Source organism: Centropristis striata, chromosome 6, assembly GCF_030273125.1.
Source record: "Centropristis striata isolate RG_2023a ecotype Rhode Island chromosome 6, C.striata_1.0, whole genome shotgun sequence".
Taxonomy (NCBI): domain Eukaryota; kingdom Metazoa; phylum Chordata; class Actinopteri; order Perciformes; family Serranidae; genus Centropristis; species Centropristis striata.
Window position 1 is genome coordinate 2,221,160 of NC_081522.1, and position 13,308 is coordinate 2,234,467.

At 34.2% G+C, this 13,308-nt stretch overlaps 1 protein-coding gene across 2 annotated transcripts in view; it reads right to left on the reverse strand.

The window, feature by feature from the left end:
- Positions 1-13,308, reverse strand: part of cpne2 (copine II) — a 98,992-nt gene that overhangs the window by 57,037 nt on the left and 28,647 nt on the right. For both annotated transcript variants that reach the window (XM_059335105.1, XM_059335106.1), the window contains exons 4-8: positions 12,043-12,117; positions 9,605-9,676; positions 6,003-6,086; positions 4,918-5,007; positions 3,557-3,655 (exon numbers count right to left, since the gene is read on the reverse strand). In XM_059335105.1, the coding sequence (XP_059191088.1) occupies positions 3,557-3,655; positions 4,918-5,007; positions 6,003-6,086; positions 9,605-9,676; positions 12,043-12,117 (420 nt within the window). The remainder of the gene's footprint in view (positions 1-3,556; positions 3,656-4,917; positions 5,008-6,002; positions 6,087-9,604; positions 9,677-12,042; positions 12,118-13,308) is intronic.

Sequence of the window (13,308 nt, forward strand, 5' to 3'; positions counted from 1 at the left end):
GAGACATTTGAGACATGCACACACACACACACACACACACACTAAACAGTCTCACATGTCTTGAGACAGTTGGTGATTCATATGACAGGTAGCTCTAAATGCCTTGTCGTGTTACTAGGGCTCAGCTAAAGGCTGTTTTACATCTCAAAAGTACCTCTCATTTTCTCATCCTTCTTTTCACACCGACTCTCTCTCTCTCTCTCTCCATCCCCCATCATGTTGTTTCGTGTGTGTGTGTGTGTGTGTGTGTCCCCACATCATTACCACACATGAAGAGACTCAGTTGGAGAACAAGTCATGAGGCAGCTTTGGCACACGCAGTTTCACAAATGAACACACACACTGGCATTTCCTCACACACAGAGCCACTAATGAATGAACCTTTTTCTGATCTCTGCATCTTTACATCCTTAGCAGACCAGAAATGCAAAAGTAAAAGAATAAATCTCAATATTTCTTATTCATCAGCAGCTAGCTAAGACCCAACTGGTGCTTAAAATGTTTGAATGCCCACAAATGCAAATCAGTGCATGATTATTTCTGCTTCATTGTTGATACATGCTACTGAATGCATTTAAACTGTAAATTAGCCAGTGTGGGGCAATTCAGCGTAGATAAAATAAAAAATAAAACTGCTATCCATTAGGTAATGACAGGGCATCTTATTTAGTTTATGGATTTAGAAAACAAATAGTTTATGTTTCAAAATCACACCATTAACCATCTGTTCCAAAATGACTCAGCAGCTAAAAGATGGTGGTTTAAATCCAGGTCATGATTGTTGCACTGTCACAATTTGCATTCCCTCTCTGTCTTAAATTCATATTTTATTTCCATCGCTTAATATTTAGCCAAATGTAATACTAAAAATATATATACACTACTGGTCAAAAGTTTTAGAACACACCAACTTTTCCGGAATTTAATTAAAAATGATGCAGTTTAATGTCTCAGTGTACTCTGAAATTAATGCACATTTGCAACATTTAAAATTCTTGATTGAGCATGATAGTGTTTTGAAAGTAAAAAAAGATTCAAAATCACATTTTATGTTGGACTAAAGGACTAAAAAAAGACACAAAATGACCAAAAAAAGACACAAAATGACAAAAAAAAGACACAAAATGACTAAAAAAAGACACAAAATTACCAAAAAAACATACAAAATGACTTACAAAGACATGAAAAGAATTCAAAAATGGACAAAATAGCCCAAGACTCCATAGAGTTAAGTTGTTAACCCATTTCTTGTTCCCTGAAAAAGGCCTACTTGTATAATTCTGAAATGTACATTATTTTTCAGTTTTGGTTAAGCTTACCTTTTTTTATTTACCTCTGGCAGTTCACCACTTACCTTTGGACCCTTTCAAGCTGTTCATTTGACTTGAACTGCTTTAATTTCAATAAAAAACTGGAAAAATTGGGGTGTTCTAAAACTTTTGACCGGTAGTGTATATATTAATAATTATACATGAAGTTACAGCTAACATTTAGGTAATCCAGGATTATGATAACACAGATAATGTTTAGAGTTGTATAAGAACACAGTTATACAGATAACTATGGCGGTGTCTCTCTTTGTGTTCCTCCTCTTTCCCTTTGACATTTTTCCAGCCATCCACCAGAAGCTTCCTCCATCATCTGAGTGGCCAAGCCATCGACACACTCCTCCACCTGTTCCTGTTCCCCTCATCTGCTTCTCTGCCCTCACTCACCTGTATCTCATGTTCTCACCAGCTGCTCTATATACTATCAGGTACACCTGTTCAACTGCTTGTTGATGCAAATATCTAATCAGTCAATCATACGGCAGCAACTTTTGGCATGTGGACATGGTGGAGACAAGTTGCTGAAGTTCAAACTGAGCATCAGAATGAGGAAGAAAAGGTAATTTATGTAAGAATTGCCACTAACTCTTCTTATTTAGCCCCAACTAAACCATTATTTAAATAACTGCAACTACTTACAATGTATGAGGTCAATAAGTATCAAACAGGGGTTCTTTTGTATAAAGTAATTTGCCTTCCTGCATCTTTACCTAACTTTTTTCATAGTTACTTTGAGTTTAATTCTCATTATCATGCACATCTTACAAGAAGAAAGAATGATTTACATATTCCTTTCTGTAGGACCTCTGTTGCCAAATTCTCGTTTGTTTATCAAGGTGCTGTGGAATGACATAAAACATCTAACAGAATCATGTTCCTCTTTAAATACTTTTAAGACCAAGCTCAAAAAATCCCTATAGATGTTCTACACCTTTGTATTTGTTTGTTTAAATTTTGTTTGTATTTTTTCATTTTCATCTAGCTATGTAATTTAAGTAAAGTATAGCTACTTATAGGTTTAAGAGGGAGGGTCGCGTATATAAGCCCTTTCAGCTTTTTGATCTTTCCTGCATTTTCTTTTACTGTTTCTTGTACTGTTATTTCTTAACGATTGTATGTTTTTTTAAATAAAAATAAAATTTAAGTGACTTTAGGCACATTTCCATGAGGTACCTCTAGTGAGCCGCTATGGGTGTGACTTGGGAGAGAAGATCCGCCCAACTTCACCGGTTAGCGGTTTAGGTATCGGCTCAGAAAGTACCTGCCTTGGGTAGCTACTTTCTGAGCCGCTACTGAGCAGCGATTTTGCGTATGCGTGATTAATTTGCAGACTGGTGCAGACTGCACGCTGAGGGGTTAACACCTCCTGCTCTGTTGACTGCAGCTGGGAGAGACTGCTGCGGGAGGACTGAGCCGCTTGTGAGTGCTTTGGGACGGTGTAGTGGCAATTTTGTCCGAAAAAATAACAAAATTAAACTTAAAACAAACTTAATCAAAATGCCACTGATGCACCATGAACGTGCGGTGTACGCAGGCAAAGAAGGTGATGTCCATGCATGATTGTTAGATCCAAAGGTTTATTTTATCCATTGCGAGCAAGCAAACAAGAAATGGGTTAACAACTTAACTCTATGGAGTCTTGGGCTATTTTGTCCATTTTTGAATTCTTTCCATGTCTTTGTAAGTCATTTTGTGTCTTTTTTTGGTAATTTTGTGTCTTTTTTTTGTCATTTTGTGTCTTTTTTTGGTAATTTTGTGTCTTTTTTTAGTCCTTTAGTCCAACATAAAATGTGATTTTGAATCTTTTTTTTTACTTTCAAAACACTATCATGCTCAATCAAGAATTTTAAATGTTGCAAATGTGCATTAATTTCAGAGTACACTGAGACATTAAACTGCATCATTTTCAATTAAATTCTGGAAAAGTTGGTGTGTTCTAAAACTTTTGACCAGTAGTGTACATGGATGTGGAAAGGTGGGGACAAAGGTAGAATTCTGATAAGCTGCTGGTGGCCACTATGAAACACCCGAGGGGAATATAAAAGATACAAAAAGTCTCTGATTCTATGTCAGCTCATGTTCCTGCAATCCTCCATGCAGAAAGCATAATTGGAGCTTCAGCCTGGCTTTCAGGTCCAGTCCTTGTTGCTTTAATTCACCACATGACAGATTACAGTAACTTGAACTGAAACCAACCCACAATGACACTAATTTCATAATTATTTTACCTCCACTGAGTTCTGGGCTTCACTCATCTTGGTAACCGTGGTTTGAAACTCTCCTATGAAGTCGTGGCCTCCGTCATTATCATAGTCGTAACACAGGACCTGTCATAGTGGAGGAAAAAAATCAGATCATGCAATAAAATTAAAAATCTTCCATCCAAGTGGTTAGCTTTTTCAGTTTTCTTTTTGAGACTCTATTGTATTTGTAACTTTATCTTTTAGCCTTCTCAAACTCATCCTAAAAACTCATCTCAACGTTATGCTTTATATCAGGGGTGTCAAACTCAAATACACAGTGGGCCAAAATGTAAAACTTGGACAAAGTCGCGGGCCAACATTGATATTTATTGAAAAAATTGACCTAAACAAGTTCAAACGAAATGGAACAAGCAAAACTTGATATAACTTAATATTGCAAACATGCAAAATCGAATATCAAATAAAACAAACAAACACATCAATGGCATTCATTTCTTAAATAAAATTTAAATAAAAATCGTATGTCCCTTTATTTTATATGCGGCCTTCTTTAAATTTAAATTTAACAGTAATCTTTTTTCCACAGGCTAAAAATAAATGTGAGAATAAAATATCAATAATAAACCAAATGACTAATAATAATATCCTTCAATGAATGTGCAACCATTCAAGCCCATGCCTTGGACTACACTGTAAAAAAAATCTGTTTAATTTACAGTAAAATACCGGCAGCTGTGGTTGCCAGTATTTCACCGTAAAAAATACAGGGAGTCTTCTACTGTAAATTTAAATATAAAAATCAGCAAAAACTGTAATTTAGACTGAGTAGTGCCTTTATTTTCAGGGTGATTGTGTCCTTGTGACATTATGGTATTTCTCCATTCATTTTACATGAAAAAACTGTGTTTTCTACAGTCTAAAAGTTTTGCATTATTCCTTGATTTACGGTAATTACAAGCATCTACTACGGTGATATTACATTCTTAATTTTACGGCCTATTTCTGATGCAATTTGACAGTGTTTTACTGTAATTTTTACAAACATTTTTTACAGTGTAGCAAGAAAAAGTGCATAAAGACAACTTTAACTGTTGCTCAGTTTGCTACACACTGATCTACTGTGTTCAAGCCAAAACACCAGCAGAGCATTCTGGGATTTGTAGTATTATTTGCGCTGTATAATAATAATTTGGTATTGCCTTGCGGGCCAAATATAATTATACTGCGGGCCAAATTTGGCCCACGGGCCAGAGTTTGACACCTCTGCTTTATATATAACACGTTTTATACTTGTACTCTTCAAATTGCATTGTGGTCCTGACTTAACAACGTAGAAACTCCACGCTACACCAGTTTTATGACAGATGATACTCTTTATGACCAACCTTAATGTTTCTGTCCACATCTCCATTGCAGAGAGAAATGAGCGGCACAGTAAAGGATTTCCATGATGGATCTAAAGTGTTCTTTATGACCTGAAGTCAGAGACACAGAAAGAGGCACATAATAATCACTGAATTACACAGCAGCAGATATAGTCTAGACGGAATTGTCCAAAAAGTGAAAGTGAGGAGCATTTATGGGTACAAGTCAGGAACTGGCCTACTTTACTTATTTCAAGGGTGCTGAATAAAAAAAAAAAAAGGTTCCCAAGCGAAATTTTGAGTTTTTGACCTTCTCATTTGCATATCAAAATGGCGGCCGTTGGTCGTTGGACCATTTCCCCTTAGTTTTATTGTAAGTAGGCAATCAATGATGAGGAAATTAAGTTTCTAGATCTATAGTCTAGGGTCAGAGCAAGAATATAGTGGAGGCTCAGTGTCTTTTTTATGCATATATATATATATATATATATATATATACATATGGAAAATACCAACTTTTAAGGTGAAATTAAGCATTATTTGTGTCATTTTTAAGGCCGACATAAATATTCCATCAATATCACTTTTAAATGTTCCAGTTGGTATTTTGCATATATATATATATTAAAAAAAAAACACTGAGCCTCCACTATATCCTTGCTCTGACTCTAGACTATAGATCCAGAAACTTAATTTCCTCATCTTGATTGCCTACTAACAAGAAACTAAGGGGAAATGGTCCAATGACTGAGCAAGATGGGCAATTTGGTGGCCATTTGATACAAATTAGAAGGTCAAAAACTCAAAATTTCGCTTGTGAACCATTTTTTTTGGACTCAGCACCCTTGAGATATGTAAGGTAGGCCGGTTCCTGACTTGTACCCATAAATGCTCCTCACTTCTTATAGAAGGCCTTTATTCTGAAATCCGTCTAGACTAATATATAATGCAGTTGAAGCCACAGTGGAATTACCTACACTTCGGGCTTATTGTGAAAAATCCGGCGTATGACCGTCTTTAAGACCTGGTTTACCTGACAATAACTGCTCATGGTTGACAATAATAACAGTTAGATAAAGGTGTTTTAGCCCCTATTGATGACTCACCTCTGTCCTGTGCACTAGCATCCATTTGCCGTCTTCTCCCTGTTTGTGAAACTCCAGGTAGGGGTCTGACTTCCCAAAGAAGTCCTGCACACAACAGAGACAGTTTATTTTATCGAAAATTCTCAACTCTCTTTAGCCAAACTGCAACACATCGTTTGACTTATTTAATATAGACAAATACAAGTCTTAGACAGGTGTAAAAAATGGCGAGAAGATTGCAAAGATTGTGTTAACTGATGATAACAACCCCTTAAAATTCACAGTCTTAAAGGTACAAAAAAATGTTGGTTTTACATTCTTAAACTTAAAGATCAAGCATGATACTTTGTCATGGAGGAGGACAAATAATGCTCCAAAGTAAGGCCAGCTATTCTCAACCTTGGGGTCGGGACCCCAGTTGGGGTCGCGAGATGATTTCTGGGGGTCACCAAATCATTTTGGAAGTCAGCTCTGTCTCCACTGTGTTAAAGTGTTCATGTGTTAATGTGTTTTAGTCTTTTTGGTCACTTAATGTCTTTTTTTTTTTTGTTATTTTGTGTGTTTTTTGTCATTTTGTGTGTTATTTGGTCATTTTGTGTCTTTTTTGATAATTTTGTGGTCAATTTGTGTCTTTTTTGGTCATTTTGTGTCTTTTTGGTCATTTTGTTTCTTATTTGGGTCATTTTGTGTCTTTTTTGGTAATTTTGTGTCTTTTTGGTCATTTTGTTTCTAATTTGGGTCATTTTGTGGCTTTTTTGATCATTTTGTGTCTTTTTTTATCATTTTGTGGTCAATTTGTGTCTTTTTTGGTCATTTTGCTTCCTCTTTTTGGTCATTTTATGTCTTTTTTTTACTCATTTTGTGTCTTTTTGGTCATTTTGTTCCTTATTTGGGTCACTTTGTGTCTTTTTTGGTCATTTTGTGTCTCTTTTGGTCATTTTGTGGCTTTTTTGATCATTTTGTGGTCAATTTGTGTCTTTTTTTGGTCATTATGTTTCCTTTTTTTGGTCATTTTGTTTCTTTTTTGGGTGATCTGAACTGTGCGTGTGGACTCTGTTCAGTGAGCGGGGGTCGCAGACAACATGCATGTTAAATTGGGGGTCGCGACTCAAAAAGGTTGAGAACTACTGAGTTAGGCAATATTTTGGCCATTTATGTGCCAGTCGATGGACCTCTGATATCAATATATCTGAATGAAAATAGGTTCTATATGTACCCACATTTCCCCCTTTACAGATCTGCCCACTTTAGGCTAATTGTGAATGACTGGAGAGCTGGGGCTCTTGTGGATTCAATAAGCCCAATCCTGTTCATGTGTGATATTAGTTCCCATAGGAGAACTGAATTGTAGCGAGAGCATTTCTTAAAACTTGTCCTCAATGTATATGATGACGTGTTGTGACCTATAGGATAATCACAGTCTGGTGAAACTTAACAGCCATAAACTAGAGAACCGGAGCATTCAGAGGATGTATGATTTTTCTAGGTATATTGGCAATAAGGGGGTTTGTCAGCAGTTTCCAAAACATTAGTGCTCACCATCCAATCGCAGAAAATGCTATTCTTACACTCAAAAAAATAACTTGTTCCCAGAACGAAATAAAATTATGGAATTAATTTCCACCTAAATAAAATGCTTTAATTTAGCGAGAAACAGTTTTGTTGAGTGAACAAAATGTAAAAATATAGGGTCAACATGATGTATTTGCGTTACTGTTAATTAATTACCAGGGCTCAGTCCAACTAGATTTATAAGGGTAATTGTAACATACGAACGTAATTTTCTTGGGCCATTTAAACATGTATGACATTATTAAGAGTTACTTTATTTAATAGGGTAGTTACAACTACTTTTTAAAATAGTGAAGTACATGAATTAATTGTGCTGAGCCAACAAAACACAGTTAGGTTGAAGTGGTTTAGCCTAAAAGATTACCTTTATCATATGAAAATGAACATAATAGTAATTATTCAGGAAATAAATCATTTTTAAACAGAGTATTATATTCAGCAATTTAATTAGGTTGTTTTAACAAAAAGTATTCTAGTGAATTTTAAAGTGTTGCATTTTATGCTAAAACTACATGTTTTAAAACTGTTCAACCACAAAACATCATTTTATTTAGTAGAAGCTACATGTTAGACTAAGGAGAAGGTAACAGACACCCAGTTTGCTTTTTTTGAGTGTACAGAAAGTTGATACCAAATCACCTGTCTTTTCCAATGGCTCCTTCTTTTTTACCTCTATTATTTTTTATTTTTACATACTGCCATGTCATTTGAACTTTACACATTTTACTCCTTAGACACTTTATTTTTTTATATTTATGTTAATATTATATATTGTTATTGCAACCTATTTACTTAATTGCTTTTCTTACATTATCCTATATTGTGACTGTTTTTATAATTGTTTTGGAGGCTTTGGAGCAATCTAAAACCAGGATTTACTTTGGGATTAAAAAAGTTCTATCTGAGGATACTTTTGCCATATGCTTTTATGTGGCTTTCTACTCTTTTCTATTCTGGTGTTTTGGTAATTTCTTTTTTTGTGTGTGTATTTTATTCCCTTTGACTCTTGATTTGACTCCGTGCTTTGAAACTGGCAGTTTTTGCTTAGGATTTAGCTTGAACCAGGTGGTTTACAGTAACATTTACCTTCCTTGGAATGGCGTTGTGAAAAAGACAAACTAAAACCATGCTAAATATAAACAGATTATTAAAGTAACTTGGTAGAAAGCTGACCATTAAGTAGTCACAAAGTAGTGCCAGTTTCCTCTAATTACAGTATCTTGATTTTTAAAAATATGGGACGTGGGGTTCAGGATTTGCAAGTTACACTCGGAGTACGTTATTTGGTTATGTGCTGTCATGTAAGTGGAATTAAAACATTAAAATAAAAAAATAAATAAAAAAAAGTTCTATATTATCTTATCTTATCTTATCTTATCAATTCCCGAGAGGAAAAAAAAAAAACGTGTTACATTAAGCATCAAACGTGCGTAACAAATGGTATCAACTCAAAAAATGCTACCATAACTTATGAGACTGAGCACAGACATCTGATACCCTGCTGTTCTAAGTCCTTTAAGCCCTTATACACACTAAACTTGACATGCTATCTCCCCCTAAAAGCAGACAAAAGAAGGGTATACGGTAAGGAGGGGTGGAGCAGAAGAGTTTAATTAAAGCATTTATTAAAAGATACTCGGAGCTCCAGCAATGACTCTGTGTTAATCGTAACCAGAGGCTGCGCAGCAGGAACTCATCAGCATTAGTTCAAATCACAATTCAAGCTGTGCTGTTTCTGACCCACTGTCATTCTTCCCCTCACTAAACACCAGCAGCTACTCTTTAGGTCCAAGATTGAAAATAAACTCATAAAAATGAATAAAATCCTGCAATTTTTTCCCAGCTTGCTGTGCACCTGATAGCCCATTAGTTGGCGGACAAAGGTGAAGGGTGTGAAAACATTTACTGTAAATTATTTCTGTGTGGGCTTCGTCCTAAAGTGTTACACAGTGTGTGTGTCCTGTGTGCGTGTGTGTGTGTGCTTTCATTTGCATCCAAAGTGTGTGTGTGTGTGTGTGTGTGTGTGTGTGTGTGTGGGTCTAACAGCCTACCTTCTTATCCAGCTTTCGCCCACTCAGGGTCAAACTGATGATTCTGTTGTCAGACAGCTCCTGAGCTGTTATCTAAAATAACAGAACAGAACAACATTAGCTGCAGCAAAAAGTCCTGGCAACTATTAACATTCACATCTACATCAGCAGGAAAGGCAGCAACAATAACAACAACAGTCGTCAATAACAGCAACAGCAGCAGAATAAAACAACATGCTATGATAGAAAACGACAACAACTGCAGCAACATGACCAACAACTTTAGACTAGAGAGAGAGAGAGAGAGATAGAGAGTGTGTGTGTGTGTGTGTGTTTCAACCAAGGTTATTATAGTTAACGAAAACTAACGAAATATAGAAAACTAGAATTGAAAAAACATTTTTGTTAACTGAAATAAAAATAAAAACTAGAGTTTTTAAAAAAACGATAACTAACTGAAACTGTATTGTGTGGTTACAAAACTAACTAAAACGAACTAAAATTATAGTGAAAATGTCCTTAGTTTTCGTTTTTGTCAACTTTTTTCATTCATAATTCAGTGTTTCTATTTGAACATGCAACACATGGTGAATATGTTTACTGAGACTGGGAACTAGAACCAAAATTCAAAACACCCAGAACTGTAAGAGTTAATAACCTTATTGGGGCTGAGATGATAAACCAAAGGAAATAAAGGCAAAATTTATTATGACCTCTTTGAATCTGGCACCCAACACATAGCCCATTACAAAAAAACTAAAACTAACACTAAAACTAATAAAAACTAAACTAAAACTAAGCATTTTCCAAAAACTAAAAACTAAACTAAAACTAGCAAACTCACTCTAAAAACTAACTAAAACTAACTGAATTTGAAAACAAAAATTCACAACAAAATTAAAACTAAAACTAATGAAAAATCCAAAACTATTATAACCTTGGTTTCAACAGTTGGGCTGTACAGTTAATTGAATATTACTTGAGATCACGATTTTGGCATCCCCCAATTAAAGGGGACATATTATGCTAATTCTCTGGCTACTGATGACTATGGGCTGTGTGCATTTCTCCATGGATTGCCATTTTGATACTTTAATAATATTTATATAGAACCGATTTTTAAAAAGCCTGACCTGCCGATTCCGATTTTGGCCGATGCCAATTTTTTTCTAACTCACAGCATACACTTTCAATGTTTGAATCTTATTTTATTGAAAAACAATAACACATACACTACCGGTCAAAAGTTTTAGAACACCCCAATTTTTCAAGTTTTTTATTGAAATTCAAGCAGTTCAAGTCAAATGAACAGCTTGAAAGGGTCCAAAGGTAAGTGGTGAACTGCCAGAGGTAAATAAAAAAAGGTAAGCTTAACCAAAACTGAAAAATAATGTACATTTCAGAATTATACAAGTAGGCCTTTTTCAGGGAACAAGAAATAGGTTAACAACTTAACTCTATGGAGTCTTGGGCTATTTTGTCCATTTTTTTATTCTTTTCATGTCTTTTGTGTCTTTTTTTGTCATTTTGTGTCTTTTTTAGTCCTTTAGTCCAACATAAAATGTGATTTTGAATATTTTTTTTACTTTCAAAACACTATCATGCTCAATCAAGAATTTTAAATGTTGCAAATGTGCATTAATTTCAGAGTACACTGAGACATTAAACTGCATCATTTTCAATTAAATTCTGGAAAAGTTGGTGTCTTCTAAAACTTTTGACCAGTAGTGTAAGTATTTTTCTTTAACAAATAAAGGAAATCTCAATGTCTGAGGTAGTTAATTAAAATATTGAACTTAAAATAAATTGCAACAATTTCCAGGACAAACTAATAAAAGAACTGCAACCATAAATAAAGTGTCCTGAGTTTTTGGTTTTGTTTAGTACAACAAGAACAAATGCCCAAATGCAGCAGCTTTGTGGCTATTCAAACGTTAAAATAAATAGCAAATAGACCTTTGTGGTGCACCTCTAGAACCTCCACCAGCTTTGTAATTAAAATGTGAATCTTACTTCTTCTTTTTTTTACATCAAGTAAATATAAAACTCCTATAAAACTCTGCTGCATGTTTCGAAAATCAATAAACAATTGTGATAAATAATCATGATTTTTATATCAAATAAAATAAAAAATCCAATCCAATCCAATCCCCCTTTATTTGTATAGCACATTTAAACAACACAAACGTCTCCAAAGTGCTGTACATTAAATAAACAATACAACAAACAATTCCATATACCAATCAGCAATAAAATAATAAGTGTATCAATCTAAAATGATGCCATAAATAAAATAAAACAATACAATCATACAGATAAACATAGTAAAATAAAATAAAAGACGTAGTTAAAAGTAGTAAAATAAATAAAATAAATAAAAGACACAGCGGACCACAAAAAAAAGTGATTAAGACTTTTGCTATAGAGTGCAGCCCTAGTCAACAGGTACTGATACTCACCGTAATGGATCCTTTGCCAGCTGGCTTCCCATTGGCTAAGATCAACGGTCTGTGAAGTTTTTTATTGGACACAATCTAGTGGACAATTAAAGAGAGATACACAGGACAGGAATAAGACTTACAGTAACTAAAGAAGCATGGGTTTGAACCATCTAACAACTTTATTATAGCCCATTCTGCTCCTTTTTTTTAATTTTTTTTTATTAAAGTATTTATTTAATTTTTTCATTTTTCAACATATAGTACAGACACTTACAAACAACCGAGACAGACACCAAAAACAGACAGGAAGAAAAATAAATAAATTAAATTAAATTAAATAAAATTAAATAAAATTAAATAAAATTAAATTAAATTAAAAAAAAATAAATAAATTAATTAAATTAAAATAAAAAATAAAAAAAATTAAAAATTAAAAAACCAGGCAGTCAACCCAAAACTGGGGTTGACTGCCCATTCTGCTCCTTAACCCATAAGAACCCACAGTGACATGCATGTAACAAAAACTTTAAATCTTCTAGAATCTCCCATATTCAGCTTTTTGCTTCACCTTAACTCATTAAATCCCTAAGCGACACATACTCAACTCCCTGGTATGGTGGTCATGTGACTGTGACAAGAAGTGACTTCTCCAAAATATGGCTGTGACTGGAAACAGAAATGTGAAAAAGTAGCTCATTTCAAAAAGCTTATTTTTTGTTTAGACCCGAATAACAATTCTAATCCGTTAATGTCCTTTATTGCATTTAACCTGTTTTGACCATATTTCCTGAACAAATTAATATAAAACAAGACGTCAGAAAAAGGCAAATTTGTGTTTCTGTAAGCAGAAAAGGTGTCTATTTATTTTAAAATAAGAAATAACATAAACATAATAATAAAAATTCGAAATACAATAGGGACCTCGCAGGTCGTTGCCTGCTCGGGCCCTAATAAAATGAATAAAGTTTAATAAAAATGTATGCACACTGCAAAAAAGGTGCGTCTAAAAACAAGATAAAAACACTGAATCTGAGGGAAATGATCTTGCTGCATGGACAGATAATTTCACTTGACAAGATTTCTTAAATTAAGATTATTAAATCTAGAAATAAGCATGTTGAACGCTTAAAATAATAAATTAACTCTTAAAACAAGATAATTTAAAGCTGCAAGCAGCGATGAACTGGCCCGAGCAGAGTGACCTGATGATTATTTGTTTCTTACCAAGATAAAAAAAAAAACTTTAGATTTAGAAGTGTTGGATAATTTATCTTGTTTTAAATA